Below are 22446 nucleotides of genomic sequence, written 5' to 3' on the forward strand. Positions count from 1 at the left end.
GCTGTTGGGACATTGGTCCGAGCTCTGGGCTGGGGTCTGGGTGCAGATTGGAGCCCACGAGAGCTGGTAAGTAGCCCCCAAAGTTTTGTGCTGAGCATGACTTTGGGCGCCTTGGGGCAGCTTGTCTTTGTCTCACTCCCATGTCCCAGCGGGCTGGGGAAGGAGACAGCAAACAGGCCCCAGGCTTGTGAGCGATGACTGGTCTCTGGACCCATTGGCCACGGACCTTAGCTTCTCTGGGGCCTGACAAATCCCGAGCCGGGAGCAGCGTTTTGCCCCCTAGTAGCTAAAGAGGGCCTGCCCCTCTGGTGGCTGTGTGTGCAGGGCACTGGCCTTGACACAGCCCTTGGGGGAGGTGATGTTATTCCTGGGTGGGAAGAGCTTCAGTGGCTGGTCCAAGGTCTCAAGGTAACTCAGTGTCTGAGTCCAGATTGGCCCCCAGTTCTGCCTAACTCCCGTCTCTGCCCCTTCTGCATCTCTAGGGTTCGGACCTTGCCCCCCACTGGCTGACCGTGGGCAGCCCCTGTGGCCGCAGGTGGAAGTAGAGCCAGCACACCTCAGACCAGGTGTTTGCTTCTTCATGGGGACACTAAACAGGCTCATGGTCCCAGACATGCTGAGATGGGTCTGGATTTGTTAAGCCTCTCCGTCGAAAGGAGCCGAGACTCTTGAGATGGGGGTTGTATACGAGGAGCCGCGCACCTGGGCGCCCTCGGGAGAGCAAGCAGAGTGTGGGTGGGTGTGCGTCTCCCAGGGGGCCACGGTGGACCGCCATGCCACTGGACACAGGACTCAGCCACGCTTCTGTCACTCAGGTCTCCTCTGCCTTCTGCTCGGTGGGTCTCGCCTCCCCCTCCTGGCTCTGCTTTCTCGTGCTCTAGGCTCACCGTCGCGCCCTTCACCGCCCTACTCTGCTTCCTGAGCTCCCACCTCGGGCGGCTCTGCTGCCGGCCAGCTCATTCTTGCAGCATCTTCCAGTTCACAAGCCTGGTCTGTGTTTAGGCCTGGACAGCACCGAGGGCCCTTGGGCTCAATTGCCCACAGGAGCCCCACCCAGGGCCGCCTCATCTCCCCCTCCTTCCCTCCATCCTGGGACAAAGCTTTTATCGTGGGACCACCCTTCCCACCGTGGGTTGTGCCCCAGTGGCCCTTGAGAGTCCTCCCCCCACCCCCAAGTCCTAACATGGGTAGGAGAGTGAGTCTTCCCCCAGCGGCCCCTGAGGGTGGATTTCCATGGACTTGGCCTCCCCTTTCCCTCCTGAACCAGCCACCAGGAGGGAGGGTTGGGCCCCGCTTGCCCCCTACTGCTGTTCAGTCTTGGAGATCAGCACCACCGAGGCCGGCTCTAACCCTCTGTGCGAGCCCGCGGGGGAGGCCTGGCGTGAAGCATCCTGTTCCTGTGCTGGTGATGGCCTTGCCCTGGCTCTTCTGCTGCCGCTCTCTCAGTCCAAGGAATGGAGACTTAGCTCAGGCTCTCCTGCCCCCATCACCACTGGCCAGAGAAAGCAAAGAGAGGCAGGCAGGATTTCCTCAGTATCAAGAAGGGAACATCCTTACTCCAGAAGTTCTAGAGTGGCCTTGATTAGTCTATCAGAGTAGGGGGCCAGAAAGAAGGAGCGTGCAGGAGCTGGAAGGATGGGCCCCAGTCCGGCTCCTCGCCGTGTGGCTGCGGGACTGGGTGTCTTCCTCTCTGCGTAAGGAAGCTAAGAGCCCTGCCACCCAAGGACTTGGTAGTAAGAGGAAAGATTCCTGGACTCTGCCGCTGACTCCGTGTACTTGTCTGTAAGAGACGGTCACCTTGCTCTTAGTTCCTTCATCCTGTGCATCTGATATTGAACTTAACACCTGGGCCGGACCTGGGCTCCTTGGTGTCTGGCTGGGCTGGCAGTGACCCCCAGGAGAGTCCAAACAGCATACGGGGGGTGGCCGAAATTCCAGGCACGCTGCTCCTTGACAGCTGGTACTGGCAGGGATGTGTCAGGAGATTCTACCGGGGGAGGGGGATGGGAAAGGAAGGACGGAGTGTGGGGAAGAAGCTTGCAGTGAAGTCTGGCTGATGCCTTTGACCTTGAAGACCTGCACTGGCCATGAAAGCCCCCAGGGGAGGGAACACAAGCTCAGCCAGTGCGGGGACTCTTCTGGGAGAATGTCCTCCTCCTGCGGGTGGACATGGAGACTGTGTTGCTGACACTGTCCTCCCTCACACACCCTCCTGGGTGAGCTGCAGGCCTGGCTGGAGGCAGGAGAATGGCCAAAGTGGGTCCTGAGGCATTTTCCTGTGCCTGCTGCCTGAGGCATCTCCTGCCATGGGGGGGCGGAGGCTGTAGGGGTGGTGGTGGGTTCTTCCTTCCCAAACCCACTTCCCTTGGCTCTACCACTGCAGGGTGCCCAGCAGCTTCCGGGGCCAGGAGCAAACTGGGACGGGCATCAAAAGAACAAGTGTGTCCCAAGTGAAGACCTGCCTTTCGGGTAGTAGCACCTAGCTGATTGCAGACCTGTGGCTGCTGCCGAGGGAGGCCCCTTCTCCCTTGGTAGGGCGCCCACTCCGCCACAGTGATGACACTCACTCCCTAGCTGCCCCAGAGGGGCAGGGCCCTGGACCTCCCAGCTTCTAGGTCCTGTTGAGTTAAGTGAGGAGTGACATGTTGGAATTAGGTAGGCCCTGGGTCCTGGAAGGCTGTGACCACCTGGAAGGACCAGGAACAAGGCCATTCTGAATTTGGGCAGAGGGACAGCTCTGACCACTTGGTGAGCTGGAGGACATCCCTGGGGAGAGGAGGGGCCATCTTCCACCAGCCCTAGGGTCTGCCTTCTGGAGGCTTCTGGATACCCTAAGGCCCCAAGAATGCTAAGCAACAGTAAGTAAGGCAGCTGGAGCTCAGCTGGGCAGCAGGCAGACAAGACAGAAGGTCCACGGCAGGTTGGCAAAATCTCACCTTTGGGCATCTTTACAAACATGATCCCCACAGCCAGCCCCTTTGTTCTGGGGGTCTTCACTGAGGGGTGGCCACAGGCAGACAGCTAAAGGACACGACCCCCCAGAGGCCCAGGCAGATATGACCAAGCCAGGGAGTGATCCCGTCTCCTGGGGCCAGGGAGCTGCTTCCTGATTTCCCGTTGACCTTCTTACGTGTGTACACCTCACTGATGTGTGTGTGTATGTCGGTGTAGAGGCGTGCAGCCTTCTGCTGAGGTGCCTGGAAGCAGAGGCACAGGCACAGGTGGACCAGAGACCACCTGAGCACAGGTCTGGGGTGACTCAGTAGATGGGGCAGCAGGCGGGGACCCGCTAGGCAGGAAAGGCCTCCTGCTGCACTCATGAGTGTGTTAGCTGGGGTAGGGGAGCTCGGGGGCCCATGCCTTTCCATCTGAGCCCTTGCACTGGGCTTCCCCATAAATGATGCCAGTGAGGGGGGTTTGGATGGTTTTCAGAGGGAGGCCCTGCCCTCGAGAAGCATCACTGGATGCCCAGACTTTGAGGCCTGAGGGCAGGCTGGGGGTGTTGGGGCCAGAGCTGGCTCTGGGGGCCTTCGGACCTGGGCTTGACTCCTAATCTGCCCCTCCTAGCTGGGTGTCACAGGCACCCAGGCACAGTTTCTCTGAGCCTTAGATTTCCCGTATGTAAAATAGGGCAACATCTACCTCAAAGGGTTCAGGAAAAGATGAAACTGAGACGATACCTTGCGGTTCCAGCACGGTGCCTGGCCCACAGCAGAGGCTGGAAAAGACAGCCACTCGGCTGGCACTCAGGACAGGAAAGCTGGCCTGGGAAAGGGCCGTCCCAGTGAAGAAGTCCCCAACCCCTGTGCCGGCAGACCCTGGGGGCTCATCATTGGAGTTGGCACAGTCCTTTATTCCCTCTCTCATCTCCCTCGCACCAATGGCCCTCTGTGTGGGAGCTGGGGACACGGGGAGGCAGACTACCCCAACCCTCTGGGGACTCACAGGCTGGAGGGGTGGGGGACAGGCGTGTAGCCGCAGCCATGGTAAAAATTTCACTGGAGACTTGGGTTGGGCGCTGGGTCCCAGAACAAGGTCATTGCCCTGGGTGCGGGAGGCTGAGGCGGGGGATTTGTCAGGTAGGGAAGGTGGCAGAAGCGTTCCAGGCAGAAGACCTGGCCGCGTGGCTGGAGTAGCGAGGGGGATGGGGAAGGGCCGGAGCCGTCTCTCTGGTGAAGCTGAGGGGCTGAGGCGCTTGTGCGGAGCCCTCAGGGTGGGGTGAGAAGCTGGGGAGGTTTTGAGCACGGCTGACGTCAGCCTCCGAGCTCAGGGCCGGTGAGCGGAGAGGAAGCACCGGGTCGGGTCCGGCCCCTGCTCTTCTCTGTCGGCAGCCTTGAGAGAGGGTCGGGTGACGGTGAACCGGGCAGCGGCCTGCCAAGCACACCTTCCTGTGCCCCTTCTGTGTTTAAGGCGGCTCCTTAGATAGTGAGAGGCTGGGCTCGGCTGGAGGGGCAGCCCCCCGGCCCTCCGGAAACCCAGGCCTTTGCTCTCCTTCCTCAGAGAAGAGCCTCCTCCTCCCATCCCATCGCAGCCTTCCCAGGAGGCCTAAAATCGTGTGGATTTCAGAACAGGACGCCCCTGGGTGCTGTGTGTTGCCTTCTTTACTGCCCTGTTCAGGAAAGGCACGGAGGGGTTAGTCTCGTGGGTGCAAGTCACTCCTGATCCCTGACATGTGTCCGTCCTGAAGACTTAGGAGATACTGCTGCCCTGCTCTCAGGGCCCCGGACTGAGCTCCCTGAGCTCATCGTGGGGGATGGGTGCGCAGTGACAGCCTTGATAGACGTCTAGGGGCTTTAGTCGTAGAGTCTGGGGCCTGGGAGGACCTGCAGCACAGCCGTCACACCCTCAGCTCTCCCCCTCACACAGTCCTACACTCTCCCTTCCCCTTGATCTCTCTCGAGGTGGAGCTGGGGGTAGCTAGGGCATTTAGGTCTCAAATGGGGGAATGAAGGGTAGGGGACAAAGTCCATACTGTCAGCTGGGAGACCCAGCCCTTGGTCTCCACTCTCCCAAAGATGTGCTGTGTGACTCTGGGCCAGTCCTATCCCTCTCTGGGCCTCTGCTTCTCCCTCTGTCCAGCAGTAGGGGTGGGTGCCAGGCCTGCCCTCTTCTGGGGTTCTCTGGAGGGTGGAGGGGATGGCCCACTCACCAGCTCCAGCAGCAGTGCAGCCAGGCCGCTCAGCACTGGCACCGCCCGTACACCAGCAGGGGTAGGGAGGCACCGTGTACACCCAGCAGCCGGACCAGAGGCCCCAGGATGGCTCCCCCTCGGGCTGCCATCTGGCCCAGGCCCACTGCGGTCATCCTGCCCACACAGATGCACCTGTGAGGGGCCGTGCTGCCTGCCTGTGGCTTTGGCCTCTCACTCTGGCCCGGCCCTACTCAGCCCAGAGAGGCGCAGTGGGTCAGGCTGTGTTGGGATGCACCTGGGCAGCCCCGAGACCACATGAAAGAGAGATTCAAGGCACGAACATCCGGTCTGGGGGAGGCCACCCCCACGGCACCCTTCCAGCCCAGATGTCCCCCACCGTGGGCCTCACCTGAGCACAGTGGGGAAGATCTCGCCAGTGGAGATGGTGATGCAGGTGAAGGCGGCCCCGCCCCCGCCCCGAGCCCCAGTACGGCCAGGGCTGAACACAGGGCCCCCACCTCTGTGGATAGAGATGGGGTTAGCGGGGCTGCTGGAGGAGGCCCCGGGGTCTCTCCATGACCTTCCAAGTGTCTGCTAGTCACCTCCACCTGGGTGTCCCCAAAGTCCACACATGCACTGTGTCCTAAGTGATCTCATGGCCACATTCGCTGCCCCCAAGTCTGCTTCCCACCCAGACACCCAGAGCCAGGCCCTGGGAGTCCTCCTCGACCCCCTCCATTTCTCTGCCTTCCCACATCCCTGCAATCCATCACTGAGTTCTCATTCTGTCTCCACAGTTTTTCACGATGCTGCCCCCTCCATCCAATCCTGCACCCGCTGCCCGGTGCGGGCCACCACCATCTCTCCCAGACGCCCTGGCAGCCTCCTTCCTAACTGGGCCCTGCTCTAGTCCAATGCCCTCTTGACGAGGGGGACAAGGGTTCTCTGTTTGTGGCTTAAGCCCTCCCCGGTAGGGAGCCTCTGGCCACAGCCATGTGCACCCAGCCTGCCTGCTCACCGTGGGGCACCAGCATGTCAGCGAGGGTTCAGAACCCCACCAGCACCGGGGATGCCGCCTGTGTGGGCTGGTGACCCAGGCGGCTCAGCAACAGCAGGGTGCCAACAACCCCGATGAGGACGTGGAGCAGGAAGATGTTGCTGCCTAGGGCATGCAGGTCCAGGGCCAGGTCGCGGGTGAAACCAAAGGCAAACCTGGGGGGTGAGGGCAGGCAGGTGAAGGCAACCTGGGGATTGGGCTGCTGGTTTGTTCTCAGACCTGTTTCCACCCTCCTGCTGGCTCTGTACGGTGGGTGGGGGGGTGGGGGTGGGGTCTCTGTAGACTACATTTCCCAGGTTCCTTTGCCAATGCCACGCCTCATGAGGTTTGGCCAATGGGAGGCACTGGTGAGAGGCTGGAGGCGGGACCAGGGGAGAAGCTGGGGTATTGCTCCTTCCCCAGCTCTGGGTGCCAGGTGGGGCAGTGGCTGTGTCCCCTCCATGGCTCCAGCTTCCACTGAGCAGCCCCTTTCTCTGTGGCTTCAGTGGTGTCAGTCTTTGCCAGGTGACCCTGGCTCCTGGGCTCTGATAGTACCTCTCCCTCCTCTCTTGTCCTTCCAAACTAGGGTGGATGTGCCTTTCTGCCATTGAATTCTTTGATTGCCTCCTCTGCCTAGGGGCGCTACAGCTCTCCCAGCACCTTTGTTATGAATCTTCCTTATTAATCTCTTCTATTGACTCTCTCCCCGACCTGAGCCCACCTGAGCCGGGCTGTTTCCTGTCGGGAGCCTGACTGATAGAAGTGGGTACCAGTGCTGCAGGCCTGGTCCTGGAGGCCCTCTCAGGCCAGTGGGGCCAACAGAAGAGGCAGCAGAGGCTCCCTGGCTGGATGCCAGCCAGAGCCCTGATTCCAGGTTCCCTGGCGGCTGGCGGCCCGAGGGCTGGCCAGAGGCAGAGGCTGGGGCCGGGTCGGGTGAGGGCACAGGGTGGAGGCACAGGTCCGGAGGCCCAGTCCAGGCCTGCGGAGCAGGGTACCCAGGATGGCAGGAGCCTGGACCACACTCAGCTCCTGCTGCGTGGCTGAGAGCAAGACCTGGAGCTGGTGGGGGCGGGGCGCGGGCACCAGCCTGGCCCTCCTCCCTAAAACCCTCAGCCTGGGGGCCCAGGGCCCTCCTTCGGTCTCCCAGGGTCCCTGTGCAGGGACAGGGAGAGGGTCTGAGGGTCAAGTACTGGGGGAAGGCCCAGCCCCGCCTCACCTCAATGGTCAGTGCATCCCCCACTGCCCTCTCCCGTTGACGGCAGCTGCCCTCTGTAGCTCCCGCAGGCCCCTCTCCAGCGTGCCCGTAACGAGGAGCCATCATGCTGAGCCTGCCAGCCACCTGGGGCGGGGGAGAGGGAGGAAAGTGGGAGGCGGACACTGCCTGTGGTCCCCAGGGCCCGGCCTGCATGAGCCTCCCTGCCCCTCTGTCCCCTTCTGCCCAGAGGAGTGGCCTCACTGGCAGCTGAGGCTCAGGGTGGCTGAGGTCGGGGGAAGGCAGCACAGGGCTCCGGGGCTGTGGAAGCCGGGCCCTCTGGCACCCTCCTTCCCCTGCAGGCCACCCTTTCTCCCTCCTCCCTCATCCCTCTCTTGGGCTGGGGTTGGGGGCCCCTGTTCCTTCCTGCCTCCTTCCCAACCCCCTGGCCCTTCCCCGGCCTCGCCCGGGAACCAGGGCTGGTGGGCCTGCGTGCAGTAAGGACGCCCCCATGGCTTGGGGACCGCAGTCCTGCAAGCCCACGAGGGTCCCCCACTGTCCAGCCCTCCCCGATGTCACACGGCCCTCCTGTTTATCCCCATGGCCACACCTTCCTGCCTGAGCTGGCCCCTCCCCAGGTGCCCCTCCCTGCAAACAGGTCCACACCCGCCAGGGGAGGGGCTCAAGCCTGCAGCAGGGTCTTTGATCCTGACATCACCAGCCCTGTCCACCTGCACCCATCTGTCACCAATGCCCCTCACCTCCAGCGCCCCTCGCAGGCGACCGGCCCACTGCCCTTGCCTCACTTTTGGCCCTTTCGCCCATGCCCGGTGACAGTCGCCACCTCCTGAGTGCCAGTCAGCCTCAGGCATCCCAGTGCCCCCTCCCCATGGCAGGGCCCAGCCCCTAACACTAACTTGTTTCCCACCCCCTCAACATCAAGCCCAGACCCCCTGCACCATCCAGGCCTCGGAGCCCCCTCCATGCCCACCACTGCGCACAGGCTCCTGCCTCCAGACTCAGGTCCCCCAGTCAGACACGTTGCTCCCCCCGCCCCACCCCCAGCAGCAGCCAGGGCGGGGCCGCCTGCCCCACAGCCACGGGGTCCCTGAGGTCCTTGGGGGTTTGCAGAGCAGGGGAGAGAGGGGGACTCAAGCGCACATTAGAGGTAGAGTTGGCAAGACCCTGTGACCTGCTGGACTTGGGGCGCGGCAACCGTGAGGGAGAGGGAGATGGAGATGTCAGGGCAACTCTGACTCCAGTACCTGTGGGTGGGGGCCTGCCATCAACGTCGGGGAGGCCCTGGGGAGGAGCAGGGGTAAGGAGCTGCTACGTTTGAGATGCCGAGACTCTGGTAATGGGGACATCACGCAGGTGGCTGGAGGCCGGGGAGCGGCAGGACAGGGGAGGGGGTTGGGGGCCTGCAGTGTTTGGAGCGAGAACAGGTGAGGTCCCCGGAGAGAGAGTTTCGGTGCCCTTTTGTGCGGGGGCCGAGGGAGGGGAGGAGAGCGAGGGCGGCAGGGTCACTGGAGTGGGTTTGTGTGTGCAGACGCTTCTCACGAAGAGAAATTGGGTTGGAAGAGAGGCAGAGGAGCTGGCGGGAGCTGAGGGGCCGGGGGGCCCCATCCTCAGATGGGTCCACATCCCCCACTGACGCGTCAAACCCTAAGCGTGGTTTGTGACGCTGTGATGTAGGGGATTTCCTGCGAGCTCCACGGGGGCAGTGACCCTGTCCGTCCTGCTCATCGCTGTCACCCCGGCACCAGCCAGTCCCCCACCCATGGTGGTGCTCAGTGGCAATTTGTTGAAGTGGTGAAGTAGTGGAGTAATGAATACATGTGGGCACATAGCACCTGTGTGGGCCCGTCTGCCAAGGAAAGTGGGGCTCAGCCCCGCAAGTCAGCATCAGCATCGGAGAGCCAGGAGGGGTGCCCTGGAATCTGCATCGCTGACATTTGCCCTTCACCCTCTTGTTATGGGGATCAGTCTGCCATCCCAGAAGGCCACCTGTCAGGTACGAGTGCCCCCTCTCAGAGCCGCTTGAGATGTGATTGCCTCCTGCTCTGGAGAGTGACTGCAAATTAGTTGCTAAAGGCTCCATATTAAGAACTTTTCTGCTCCAAGCTGTTGGTCTGGGAGAGATTTGTGGAGCCAGCCTTCCTCGCAGTGTGGGTGCAGGTGCCCCGTCCTCCACTGGGCCTCTGCTGTGCTCCTTTCTGTGGTGGCTGCAATGGCCAAGCAACTACCAGGTGCTGGGCCTATATATATGTGATGAGCGAGGCTCAGCCCTACCCTGAAGGGCCATCCATCCATCCATCCATCCACCCATCCATTCACTCATCTATCTGTTTGCCTGTCTGTCTATCTATATATCTATCTCTCCATCCACCCAACAAATATTTACTGTGCACCTACTATGCGCCAGCAGCTTGGTAAGGGCCATGCCTGATTTATTTCAGGGCAGTGCAGACATTCCCTAACCTCCCATACGTGTCAGCCCTGTGTGGAGGAACCAGGGACCCCTCTGACAATCGGGCTGTGGTCCTTGTCCTCTAGCAATAATGTCAGTATGTAAGATTGACTGTGGCTGTGTTTTGGGAGTGGTGCGTGTGTGTGTGTGTGTGTGTGTGTGTGTGTGTGTGTGTGTGTGTGTTGGATCTTTGCATCCCATCCCCCCATCTGTCCTAGTGCTGCCATGCCTGGCATGAAGGAGGGGCTCAGAAAACGTGCCTGGAGGCACGCTTGCCAAGGCAGGCAATGACAGGAGAGGGGAAAAGGCCGAGAGGTGATGGGAAGGAAGGCGGAGGGAGTGGAGACACGTGGGAGGAGCAGGGGAAGAAGCCCTGGGTTGGGTGGGTGAGCTGTGGCTGTACCAGGCTCCCGTGGCTCCCCTCCGGCCTCCTGCACCCCAGCCCTCTGCGCCCCGGGTGGAGGGTGGGCAGTATCTCCTCCGAGGAGGGGGAGGGGCAGCGCCCGCCAGGAGCACACAAAGCAGAGGAAGAAGGGGGCAGAGACCGCCAGCCACAGCAGCGCCCAGTCGCGCACGCCGTAGGCCACTGCGGCCATCAGGACCTGGCCGAAGCTGAAGCCCGGGGCTTTCAAAGTCATTGCCAAGGCACGGGCTTGCGCCGATGTCCACTCCGTCACTGCAAGGAGACCAAGTGGGCCAGCCTGGGAGCCTGCACGAGCCTCCCCTGCACGGCCCGGGTCGGGGGACCTACGGAGAGTGCCGGTGTTCATCATGACTCCCGCCACGGCGAAGGCCACCAGGAAGCGGAAGAGGCAGTACACGGGGAAGGTGGGGGGAAGGCGGCTGCCGTGCCCCCCATGGCCATCGGAAAGTAGCTCCAGGTCAGCACCAGCCTGAGTCCAAACCTGCGGCACATGCACAGGGAGGGCGGCCGGGCCCGTGGTACGTCCACCCTATGCTCGCCCACTGAGCATAGTGGTGTTAAAGTGCCTCTCAGGGCCAGACCCACATTCTGCGTCCGTGGAGGGAGGGCTCGTGGGCAGCGCCCCCGCGGCCCAGGCAGGAGTGGAGGCACTGGGCAGGGGGTGAGCTCCCTGTCAGCAGGGGCAGCCAAGCAGCAGCGGAAGGCAGGCACGTTGCTGAGCAGGTTTTAGCAGTGAACGTTTGATGAGGGCAATGACCCTTCACAGCCACAGAGGAGGGTCAGTGAAACTGAGGCCCGGAGAGGGGCTGAGCCTTGCTCAGCGGCACAGCTGGAGGGTGTCAGAGTGAGACCCGGGAGCAGGTATTCCTACTGCAAGTGGAGTTTTCTCCCCAGACCGGCTGCAAGAGGCCAGTTCAGGGCCAGTCAGGGCCAGGAGTCTGGGAGCACAGGGCCAGTGAGGGGAAAGGGGGCCTCACCTGCCAGAGGCTTGGCAGCACACAGCAGCTCCCACCAGGATCCCGGCTAGGTAGATGGACTGGGCCGTGGTCTTCCGGGCCTCGGAGTCACACATCAGGTCCCCCTGGTGGGAGAGGAGGAGGATCTGAGCTCCGGAGGCTGGATAGCCCAGGTGGGAGGGGCAGGAGGGGCGGAGGAGCCAGATGGGAAGGCCCAGGGAACTGGGGCCGGGTGGCCGGCCTGGTGACCTCTGGGGTTGTCACCCCTTGCCTAAGCCCCTCCATGGCTCCCTATTGCCCACAGGTCCAGGATCAAGCCCTCTCTGGCCTCATCTGCCTCCTTTGCTTTGGCCCCTCCGCAACAGCCACCCCACTCTGGCACCTCCTCCCCGCTTTCCCGAGGCCACTTCCCTCCCGTTCCACAGAGAGGCCCTTCCCGCTTGCTGGGATGGGCTGCCTCTCCCGCTCTCCCACATTTGCTGGATGCTGCCTCTGGGAACCCAGTGACTCTCCCCTGAGTCCCCTGAGACTCCTGGGTGGAGAGAGCTGCCCGAGTTGCAGCAGCAGGGCCGCCTGGGTATCAGACCTGCTCTAGTACCACCCGCTCTTCCACAGCCTGGGGACAGCGTCTGTCTGCAGGCTCATTCCTGCCACCAACCCCTGTAGGGCAATGTGGCCGAGGAGAAGCCAGAAGCCACCTGTGAGTGTGGAGGCCGGGGTGGCGGGTCCCTCCCGGGACTGGGCCATTTTTGAGTCCAGCCAACTGTGATCTGTGACTTTGGCCTCTAAGGTGCTAGGACCTGGGGAGGGTCTTGGGGGAGGCCCTCACCTTGGCCATGATGGTGGAGGTGCTGCGGTCATTCAGCCATCCACGCGTGGCTCCGTGGCAGCCTCGCTCCAGTTGGTGGCCGTGGCTTTGGGGTCCAGGAGCTGCCACTGTGGTTGGCGGAAGCGGAGACACTGGTGGGGCTCGTGGTTGGGGCCCGGTGGGATGGAGATGGCCAGGAGGGCCTCAGGGTCCAGGACCCCGGGGACACTGGTCTGGGTAGTGCTGTTGTCCAGGAGGGGCACCCAGCCACGGTGGCTGAGCATGGCGGCCGAGGAATTCTCCAGCATGTTCTGAGTGGTGAACCACATGACGGGGACCACAAGGGCCACCATCTGGAGAACCTGGAACCTGCCCAGGCTGCCCACTCAGTCTGGGAGCTCAGAAAAGGCCAGTGGAGGTACCCACTTCACAGAGGCTGGCCCAGGGCAGAGGGGCTGACGTGAGGGGCCTGCCTCCCCCGTGGCATCTCCTGCTCCGCCAGCCAGGCCACCTGGGGCATGGCAGTTGCGCCCGCTTCGCAGACTTGGCCCGCGGGTATCCGAGTGCCTACTCAGCCGCCGTCACTCAGGGTGGCTCCGACAGGGACCTGAGTCTGTGTGAGGTGTGACCCTGAAGCCACCGGCATCTCCCCAGAGATGCAGCTGCCCCTGGATCTCTGGGAGAAGCTGAATTTGGGAAGTGGAGAAAGAGGAGGCTGAAGTCACCCAGGCTGGAGTTACTGTGTCCAGGTGACACTATGGGAGACGGGTTAGTAATCATTTCCTTGGTCAGTTTAACCCGGCTCTGAGGGAGGTGCAAATTCAAAGGCACGGCAACTTCTGCCCCATGTGGGCCGGGAGGCCTTGGCTCTGCCCTGGTTGCCGTGAGGCTGCCGCCGCCCCCAGCATCCCTGCTGCCCCTTGGCCTGGCTCTGCCGGTGCTGAGGGCTGACCCAGGAGAAGCACTGCCCGGGGTCCTCTTAATCTGGGGGCTGGTATGACATCGTGCACCGTGAGGACTTCTGTGTGTGTGTAGGCTGAGTCACCGGCAAGCATGCAAACCCCACGCATCCCAGCCAGTGTGGCCCAGCCCTCCACCCACGTCCCCTCACTTGTACGTGTCCACTGTCATGGATGCTGCCCCCTCTTTGCGGTCACCCCCTCCTGGGGCTTTTAGTGTCACCAGACACCCCGTGGGTTCCTCAAGTTCAGTGTTTCCCCAAGGTCTCTGCCCCCTCCCCAAATCCACTCCCAAATTCCGTGTCTTGTTTCATGCTTCCTGTTACTCACTTCCCAACCCCTCCAGTGGCCAAGCCCTACTAACTTCTCCTCCCCCACCTCTCTGTCTCCACAGCTGTCCACTCCCTGGTCTCCCTGCCTCTGTTCCTGTCCCTGCAACCCATCTCCCACACTGCAAAACCCTCCTGTCAAATCCTGCTTAAAAGCCAGGGGGCATCCCCTCAGCAGCAGCTAGTCAATGTGTCCCATGGCCAGGGCGGGGGTGGGGAAGCAATGCATGCTGGAGGGGAGGTCAAGAAAGATTGGACCTGAGCCAAGAGACCCCCCCCCGTGGTTGCAATAGTTAATTCTCCAGGCTAAAGGGCCAGAGGCCACAGAAGGGCAAAAAATGTGTGTGCATGTATACATGAGTGCATGGATGTGTGTGCCCATGTGTGTACATGAATGCACAGATGTGTGTGCACAGGCATGTGCATGAGTGCATGGATGTGTGTACACACGTGGTGCATGAATGTGTGTGCATGAGTGTATAGATGTATGTGCACATATATGTACATGAGTGTGTTCAAGTGTGTGTGTGACGTGTGGCAGGTAGAGAGTGGGCAATGGAGTAGTGATGGTGACCCAGCCGTTTGTTCTCATGTGCTTTGGAGCATGAGGCCCGTCTATTTTAGGAATATCTCCCCTCCCGCTGCTTTCTTTTGTCTTGCCCACTCTTCCCTCGGCCCATTCATGTAGCTCACAGGTACAACCTCCTCGCCTCCCTGGCCTCTGTACCCCAGCTCACCTACTGCTTCCCACATGCACCCTGTGCTGGCTCAGTGGGCTCCTGCCCTTACTCAGACAGTGCCCCTAGCCTAGAATGCTATCTCCAGGCTCACCCTTGGGCCACATCCTCCATGTACTACAAGAGCCTCCTCCTCCAGGGAGCTCTCCTTGATTATTCCTGCCTCCCCGTGGAGCTCAGAGTGGGCAGTGGAGCCCCTCTCTTCACACTGTCCTGCACCCTTCTGTTATTGTCCAGCTGGCCTCAATTCCATCCAGTTCATGTTGGCAGGGACCCTTCTTAAGAGCATCTTTGGAACCCAGGTTTGGACAGCAAACAAAGGTTCCATGAAGATGTGCTTCAGCTGTTTTTAAAAACAACTTCTTTTTTTCCCCTGATAATAAAATTAATGTATACACCTTCCAAAAAATTCAAAACATATTGAAAGGTAAAAAGAAAACAAAGGTCTCTCCTAAACTCACCAACCAGTGATCACCACTGGTAACAATTCGGTGTGAATACTTCCAGACTCTATTTTAGTCATTGTATGTTCTGCTTCATAAGCCTGGAATGCAAACTAAGCTTAACATCTCCTTTTGTAAAGTCCAAATGAAAAGCCTCTGCCTTTTACCTAGTGATTCTAGCCTATTCACATTTATTGTGGTTGTGGTCATGTTTGGCCTTTTGATGCTTTTTCTTCTTTACCATATTTTCCCTTTAAATCTTTTCCTTGTTCCTATTTTCTGTGGAATCCATTGCCTTTTCTTGTTCTATTTTTCTTCTGTCGTGGTTTGGCAGTGACACATTTTATTTCTGTTAGCCTTATATTTGAACACACAAACTAGGAGCTCTTTTATACCGTCTCCTTTCTTCAAACCTCCCACCTCCTCTTCTGTTCTCTCAATAAATGTCTTTTCTCCTTATTTCACTAAGAGAATAGAAGCCATCAGAAACCAACAGTCTGAGTCTCTCACCGAAGCCAACAGGCCTCGGTGCCCCAACATTCTGCCTTCCATCCTGCCACCGTAAATGCCCTACACGTCCCCTCTCATCGTGGCCAGCTCCTCCCTGTGTGCCCTGCAGCCCACCTCTCCACCTTTTCAAGTCTCCCCTTCCTCCTTGGCACCTCTTTCCCTCCCTACTGGACAATTCCCATCAATGTACAAACATGCTGCTTTTTTCTCCAATCCTCAAAAAAGCTCTTCTCACTTTCAACCTTGCATCTCTCTTCAGCTGCCACCCTCTTTTTCTGCTTCTATTTACTGTACAGTTCCATAAAAGGCTTGTCGACACCCATCTCCAATCTCTCTTCCCATTCTTTTTTTTTTTTTTGCAGTACGTGGGCCTCTCACCGTTGTGGCCTCTCCCACTGCAGAGCACAGGTTCCGGACGCGCAGGCTCAGCGGCCATGGCTCACGGGCCCAGCCGCTCTGCGGCATGTGGGATCTTCCTGGACTGGGGCACGAACCCATGTCCCCTGCATCGGCAGGCGGACTCTCAACCACTGCGCCACCAGGGAAGCCCCCCATTCTTTTTTGGATTCATCTTCATCAAGTTTTTGCCCTGTCACCCCATGGTCACCAGTGATGTCCCTGCAGCGAGTTCAGTGCCACTTTCCATTTTCATCTTACTTGAGCCATCACAACCTCTGAGATTTCTCCTTTCATAAGACCCTTTTTCCCTGGGCCCCAGGGCTCGCCTGGCTCTCCTCCCCCTCCCCCGCTTCTCAATCTCTTTGACTGATTCCTCCTCTTCTCCCCACACTCTTACCCTTGGGGTCACAGGGCTCAGTCCTTGGTCCTCTTCTCAGTCTCTCTCCTTTATCTTTGGGACAATTCACCTCTTCAAGGACCTCCTCTTGGAATGCTAGACTTTAATCCAACCCCCTAAACGTAGGGGCCTGTTGAAATACACAAGGCCCCAGATGGAGCCGCTCCTGCTGGGGGTGCCATGGCAACAAAGAAAAACTTTGATAACATTCATGTCCCTGTAAATGCTCCGCTTGACCAGAAATGCAGTGTATGCAGGCAGCTGGTCCCCAGACGACAAGCCAACCCTGGGCTTTATACTTATTGCCTTGTTGCTTCTCATTCCAAACAGGGTTCACTATGTGGTCCCAGCCAATCTGATATTTTCTACTTTTCTCATCCTGTTCTTTATTCTTTATTTTATAAAGCTTCCTGCCTTCCCCCTCCCTCATTTTGCAGTTCTCTGAATGGAGATGGTCCACGTCATGAAGTGTTGTGAGTTTTTTTTTTTGAAATTTTTATCTAATTCACCATTAAAAAAATTTTTATTGTAGTATAGTTGATTTATAGTTTATTGTTGTGTTAGTTTCAGGTGTACAGCATAGTGATTCAGTTATACAGATACATATACTCATTCTTTTTCAGATTCCTTTTCCCTTATAGGTTATTACAGAATATAGAGTAGAGTTCCCTGTGCTATACAATAGGTCCTTGCTGGTTATCTATTTTATATATAGTAGTGTGTGTATGTTAATCCCAAGCTCCTAATTTATCCCTACCCCTTCCCACCACGTTTCCCCTTTGGTCACCACAATTTTGTTTTCGGAATCTGTAAGTCTTTCCTGTTTTGTAAAAAAGTTCATTTGTATAATTTAAAAAAAATTAGATTCCACGTATGAGTGATATCATATATTTTCTTTCTCTGTCTGACTTACTTCACTTAGTATGATAATCTCTAGGTCTATCCATGAAGTGTTAAACTTTGTATCACCTCAGTTATCTTCTTTAATCACTTTCTAATAGGCCTAACAGACGTCCCACACTTACCGAGACCAAAGCTGAGCTCCCTTTAAACGTGCTTCTCTGTGGCTTTCCTGTCTCAGCGGTCGGGGACTCCATCTTTCCAGCTGCTCAGGAAAAAACCCTGGAGCCATCCCTGTCATACTTCATATGCCATTTGCCAGGATGTCCTGTTGGCTTGACCTTAAAGCCATGCCTGGGCCATGCCCACTTCTCTCCTCCCCATCTGCTACCTCCGTGGCCCAAGCTGCTGCCGTGTTTCCCTGGATCATTGCAAGGGCCTCTTCATTGGCCTCCCTTCCTCCACCTTTGAGCCTCTGCCATCTACTCTCCATATGCACACAGATAGAGGGATTCTGTTTTACTTTGTTAACAAAAAAAATTAATCAATAGTCAACTTAAGAAAGAAATGGAAAATTTTATTTGAGCCAAACTGAGGATTATAACCTGGGGGACAGTCTCTCAGAGAGCTCTGAGGACTGTTCTGAAGATGTTAAGGGGGAGGCCAGTATAGACGTGATTTTGGCAAAGTGGAAACCTGCAACTGAGCACACATCTCAGGAGAAGGTTGCCGCTAGTCACGAGGAACAGACATCTTAGTTAATGACCTTAGTGCTTTTCTAAATGTGAGAAGGTGCAAGAATCCGAGTTCATAAAAAATTTCTCCTGAAAATAGCTAATTATCCAAAGGCCCGTTCTGCAAGTTTCCCCAGAGCATAAAGTGCTTCATCTTGATCTTTGCCCTGAATTTTTTTTAGGATTACTGTAGGTCGGAGACTGCAGTGGCAAATGACTTGATTCTTGTAGAACTGGATGGTAGGCAACATTCTTTATTTCACAATCCCTTCCCTTTTGGACTTAATTTCGACCAAGGCTTAGGAGGCGTTTTATGACCAATCTGTCCCATGGCACTAGGAATGCTTATTCCCAGGTCAGGCGAGGATTTCATTGATAGGCCACTCGATGTGCTATTCCTGGACTAGGCCTTGTTAAAAGTAGCCAAAAGCCTCTGGGCTGCCTGTCTTATTAGTCTTTTATGGTCCAGGAAATTGTTCCCTCTTGTTACTTCTTCCCATGTCTAGAGTTACACTGTTACAATCATTGATCTTACAGAACTGGATTTTTTTTTTTTTTTTTTTTTTTTGCGGTACGTGGACCTCTCACTGTTGTGGCCTCTCCTGTTGCGGCGCACAGGCTCCGGACGCGCAGGCTCAGCAGCCATGACTCACAGGCCCAGCCGTTCCACGGCACATGGGATCTTCCCGGATTGGGACACGAACCCGTGTCCCCTGCATCGGCAGGCGGACTCTCAACCGCTGCGCCACCAGGGAAGCCCCAGAACTGGATATTTGATCTATTGTTTCAAGTCACCTAATCATCACTAATTTTATCAGAGGCTCAGTCATACATTTTGGTAATGCAAGAACCAGTAATCTTATAAATAGACAGAATACAAGTAATATAGCTAGTAACCTTAATATGGTTGTAAGTATTTAAGCTAAGAGCTTCCATTAGGAGTGGCCCAGTATCTCCCCAGGCCATCTGACCAGTCTGTCCTGGGCCATACAAGGTGAGTGGTGGGTCATCTTGACCCTTTACAGGATTGAGAAAGGAATGTTATCTTCTAAGGAGTTACAAGGCTGGTGCCAGAAGGAGAAAAATGGATCTTTATGGTTGAGCAGGTATCTCTGCCATTGGGGAGGTCTGGTTAACACATAACGTGGATGCACTATGCACACCGTGGGGAGGGAGGAGGCCAAAGGGCAGAGAAAAAGTTTTATGTTAAAATTTTTCTTGTCTTGCCTTAAGATGTGAATTTTCATTTCGTCAACTTCCATCAGTCTGTGTCACTGCTGTGCAGGAAACCCAGCAATGCCTCCTCATCTCACGCAGAGTGAAAGTCAAAGTCCCCTCACGTTCAGCCTCTGCTGTCTCTGTAGGCTCCTCTCCTGTCCTTCCTGCATCCACGCCAGCCCCACTGGCCTCCTCCTGTTGCTCCATGTCTCTGCCTCAGGGCCTTTGCACTTGCTGTTCCTTCTTCCAGGAACCCTTTTCTCCCAGAGAGCCACACAGCTCACTTCATCCAAGTCTTTGTGAAGAAGTCTCATTCTCAGCAAGGCCCTCCCTGATCCCCCATTTGTTTATTTAAAATTTTTATTGGAGTATAGTTGATTTACAATGTTGTATTAGCTTCTACTGTATAGCAAAGTGAATCAGTTATACATATACATATATCCACTCTTTTTTAGATTCTTTTCTCATATAGGTCATTACAGAGTATTGAGTAGAATTCCCTGTGCTATACAGTAGGTCCTTATTATTTATCTATTTTAGATATAGTAGTGTGTATATGTGAACCCCAATGTCCCACTTTATCCCTCACCCCCTTTCCCCCTTGGTAACCATAGGTTTGTTTTCTACATCTGTGACTCTATTTCTGTTTTGTAAATAAGTTCATTTCTGACCCCCTATTTAAATGTTAACTTCCCCCAACCTCGCACTCCCCAGCCTCCTTTCCTGCTTCTCTTCTCCCCATTGCCCTCCCCACCATCCAGCACATTTCATCTTTTACTCATAGATTCCCCTGTTGTCTGGCTTCCCACTGCTAGAATGTAAGCTCCTTGGAAGTGGGGTCCTGGTCAGTTTTGCTCACTGCTGTATCCCTTTCACCCAGAGCAAAGCCTGGCACTTAGGAGGCACTCAGTAAGTGTGGACTGAATGAATAAATGAATGAGCAAATACTTAAAGTGCACACTACAAACACAAACACATTCCAGAATTCATCAGAATCAACCTCCTCCTGGTGGGAGGTATTCCACTCTAGCATCCAGCTCACTGAGTTGCTCTTTACTTGACCTCATTCTGCTCTTCAGTCCTTCAGTTGAGCCTCTGATTTTCAAACTGTGGGAATTTTAGTTTCAGAATTTATACTTTTCATTTCAAAATTACTATTTGGTCCTTCCTACAACTGCCTGTTCTTGTTTCCTAACTTCCACTTCTTGTTTCATGGGTGGCATCATTTCCTTGATCTCTTAGAGGATATCGAGTGTGCTTTTCTCTTACTGTTGTGGAGATTCATTCTTCACTGAGCAGATTTTACTTAGCATTGATTACGCACCAGCCACTGCTCTTGGCACTGGGGATGCAGCAGAGAACGAACAAGCTAAGTACCTGCCCTTGTGCTCCATGGAGGCCATGCCGCTGGGGGAGGGGAAGCAAACCAAAAAATAGATAAATATAATCCAATGATGAGTAGTGGTCATGCCATCATGCCATGGAGAGGAACAAAGTGGCATAAGAGGTAAGAGTGAAGGGTTTCCTTTAGACACGGCAGTCAGGGAAGACCTCTCTGTGGAGGTGACATTGGAAGCGACACAAATAGGTAAGGGGACAAGGCACACAGATGCCTGGGGATAGAACATCCCTAGCAGAGAGAAGAGCAAATACAAAGGCCCTGGGGTGGGTGTGTGCCTGATGTGCTCAAGGCTTGGTAAGGAGGCTGGGGAGGGAATGGAGTAAGTGAGAGAGAGTAGGTTGAGGTGAGCAGTTATGGGGCCAGAACATACAGATCCTTATAGGGTTCTGAGGAGGGGAGCAATGTGGTCTGACATGTTTTAAAAAGATCCCTCTGGCTGCTGTGTGGAGAATGCACTGAAAAAGGAGCAGGGTAGGAGGGGGTCCTCGGGGTGGTGTCCCCGTGAGCAAAGATGAGGGTCAGCTCTAGGACGTTAGGGCAGGTGGGAGAAATGCTTAGACTCGGGGTATATTGTTTTATTTTGGGTTGGGTGTGGGTGCAGAGAGGGGAGGGAAGGTTGACCCTGTGGTTGGGCTGGTAAATGGGGGGCCATCTACTGAGATGGAGAACACTGGGGTGAAGCGAGTTTGAGGGGGCAGCAAATTGTCTGGCTTTGGATGCGATAAGACTGACCTGTCTAGGAATTGCCTGGTGGTCCAGAAGTTAGGACTTTGTGCTTCCAGTGCAGGCGTCACGGGTTCAATCCCTAGTGGGGGAACTAAGATCCCGCAAGCCACGTGGTGCAGCCAAAAAAAACCCAAAAACCAAAAAGCAAAATGAACAAAACCTGACCTGTCTCTTGGAGGTCGCTATGCAGTGAGCATTGGTAAGTGGGGATAACGAGGGCTGAAAGGCATTTCAAGTCCAGGACTGGCTGAGTTCACCTAGGGAGTGACCTTTCACAGCAGGAAGATGAGGTCTGAGGCTGAGCCCTTGGTCTCCAGTGTTTAGAGGCCTGGAAGACTAGGTTCCAGTGAAAGAGAGTCTGGATCATGACCGTGGGGGTGAGCGGCGGGTGGAGAGAAGGTCAAGGAACAGAGAGATCAGGCAGTTGGGGCGAAGGGACCAGGGGAGGTGCTGTTGCGGGAAGGGGTGGCGTCCCCGCTCCGGAGCCAGCCCTGGTCAATACTGGGGGTTGTGACCAGTAAGACTGCACACTTTCCAAAAATGGTCACAGGCAAGCTGTTCATCAACATGTTTTCTTTTGTCTTTTTTTGTGTGTTCTTTTGGACCTGGGGATGCGCCATGGACCTTTCTGGCCAGATGGTCCAGCAGGTTTTCTGTGATTCCTCCCAGCCCCAATGTCCTGTGGTGACAGCAGCTGCCCTTGGTCCCAGGCCAGGCAGGAGAAAGGCCGGTAGGAGTGCTTACTGTCAGTGACTCAGCAGAGTCCCCGGTGGCCAGGAAGGCTGGTTGCATCCGGGCAGGCGTCTGGAGGAGGTGGCAGCCACAGCCAACTGAGTTTGCTTATGCATCCGGGGTCCCCAGCACTTGGGACAGAGTGTAATGTAGCACCTGAACTCCACTGTCCTCCCTTCTCTCAAGTGCTTTGAGACCAGATAGCAATTCTGAGAGGACAGTCTCAGGTCGTCCCTCTGATGGTGTCTGCAGGCTCCGGCTCGTCCCCCTTACTCAAAGCCTCTGATGACTCCCGAGTGCTTCAGAGACAAGGCCAAGCCAGCCAGAGCCCCCCTCCCCAACCCATCTTCAGAGCCTTCACTTTGGCGCCTCCTTCACATGGCCTGAAATGCCCTGCACCCGTCTTCCCTTGCTTGCCATTTCTTCTATCTGAGGGCCGTTGCCACCATCCCTCTACGCTTCGTCCTCCCTGTCCCAGCCCATCTCCACCGCAGCCCCCTGCCCACGGGAGGATCCTCCAGCTCTTCCCTCTGTTGGGTAATGGGCTGCACGCCTCCCAAGGGCCCGGACTAAGCCATTGTGTCCCTCACGGTGCTCACAGCAGGACCCAGCACGCGGACCAGGGCCCAGGCAGGACGCAGGGAGGCTGTGCGGTCTTCATGGTCTCGGTTTGAGTTTGGGCTCTCAGGACCTTTTTTCCCCTCATCTGTAAATAGAGCATCATAACCCCCACTTCGCAAGGTTGTTTTCAGGACAAGTCATGGTTCTTTGAGGGTCCTCACCTTCTCCCGCTGCCAGAGTGTCCAAGTAATTAGAGCCCCCGACACATGTGATGCCTGGAATTCCAAATCCTTCTCCAGAACCTCTGAAGATCTGGTCTCCTGGGTGTTACTGTTTCCAAACTGCTCTTCATGGCAGTTCTGAAAGTCTGGGCCACCACCTTCCTGGAAAAACGCACTGGGCCCATTACTCATTACTACCAACTGTGCCCCAAATGTGGCCC

General features: G+C 56.5%; 1 protein-coding gene across 1 annotated transcript; it reads right to left on the bottom strand.

The window, feature by feature from the left end:
• Nucleotides 1-1301: 1301 nt before the first annotated feature.
• SLC22A12 (solute carrier family 22 member 12) lies at nucleotides 1302-22417 on the bottom strand (the record flags this gene model as incomplete). The annotated part of the gene is given in 24 exon segments (XM_082629322.1): nucleotides 1302-1353; nucleotides 1918-1987; nucleotides 2937-2996; nucleotides 3681-3888; nucleotides 5150-5193; nucleotides 5196-5305; nucleotides 5541-5608; nucleotides 5611-5651; nucleotides 6150-6177; nucleotides 6181-6343; nucleotides 7111-7220; nucleotides 7384-7409; nucleotides 7412-7484; nucleotides 7488-7506; nucleotides 10337-10505; nucleotides 10581-10664; nucleotides 10667-10734; nucleotides 11231-11334; nucleotides 12039-12073; nucleotides 12076-12403; nucleotides 12407-12453; nucleotides 12625-12703; nucleotides 21456-21515; nucleotides 22226-22417. Coding segments are annotated over 24 exon segments (2238 nt in total).
• Between the last annotated feature and the right edge of the window lie 29 nt (nucleotides 22418-22446).

Source organism: Mesoplodon mirus (genome assembly GCF_964341445.2).
Source record: "Mesoplodon mirus genome assembly, chromosome: 7".
Taxonomy (NCBI): domain Eukaryota; kingdom Metazoa; phylum Chordata; class Mammalia; order Artiodactyla; family Ziphiidae; genus Mesoplodon; species Mesoplodon mirus.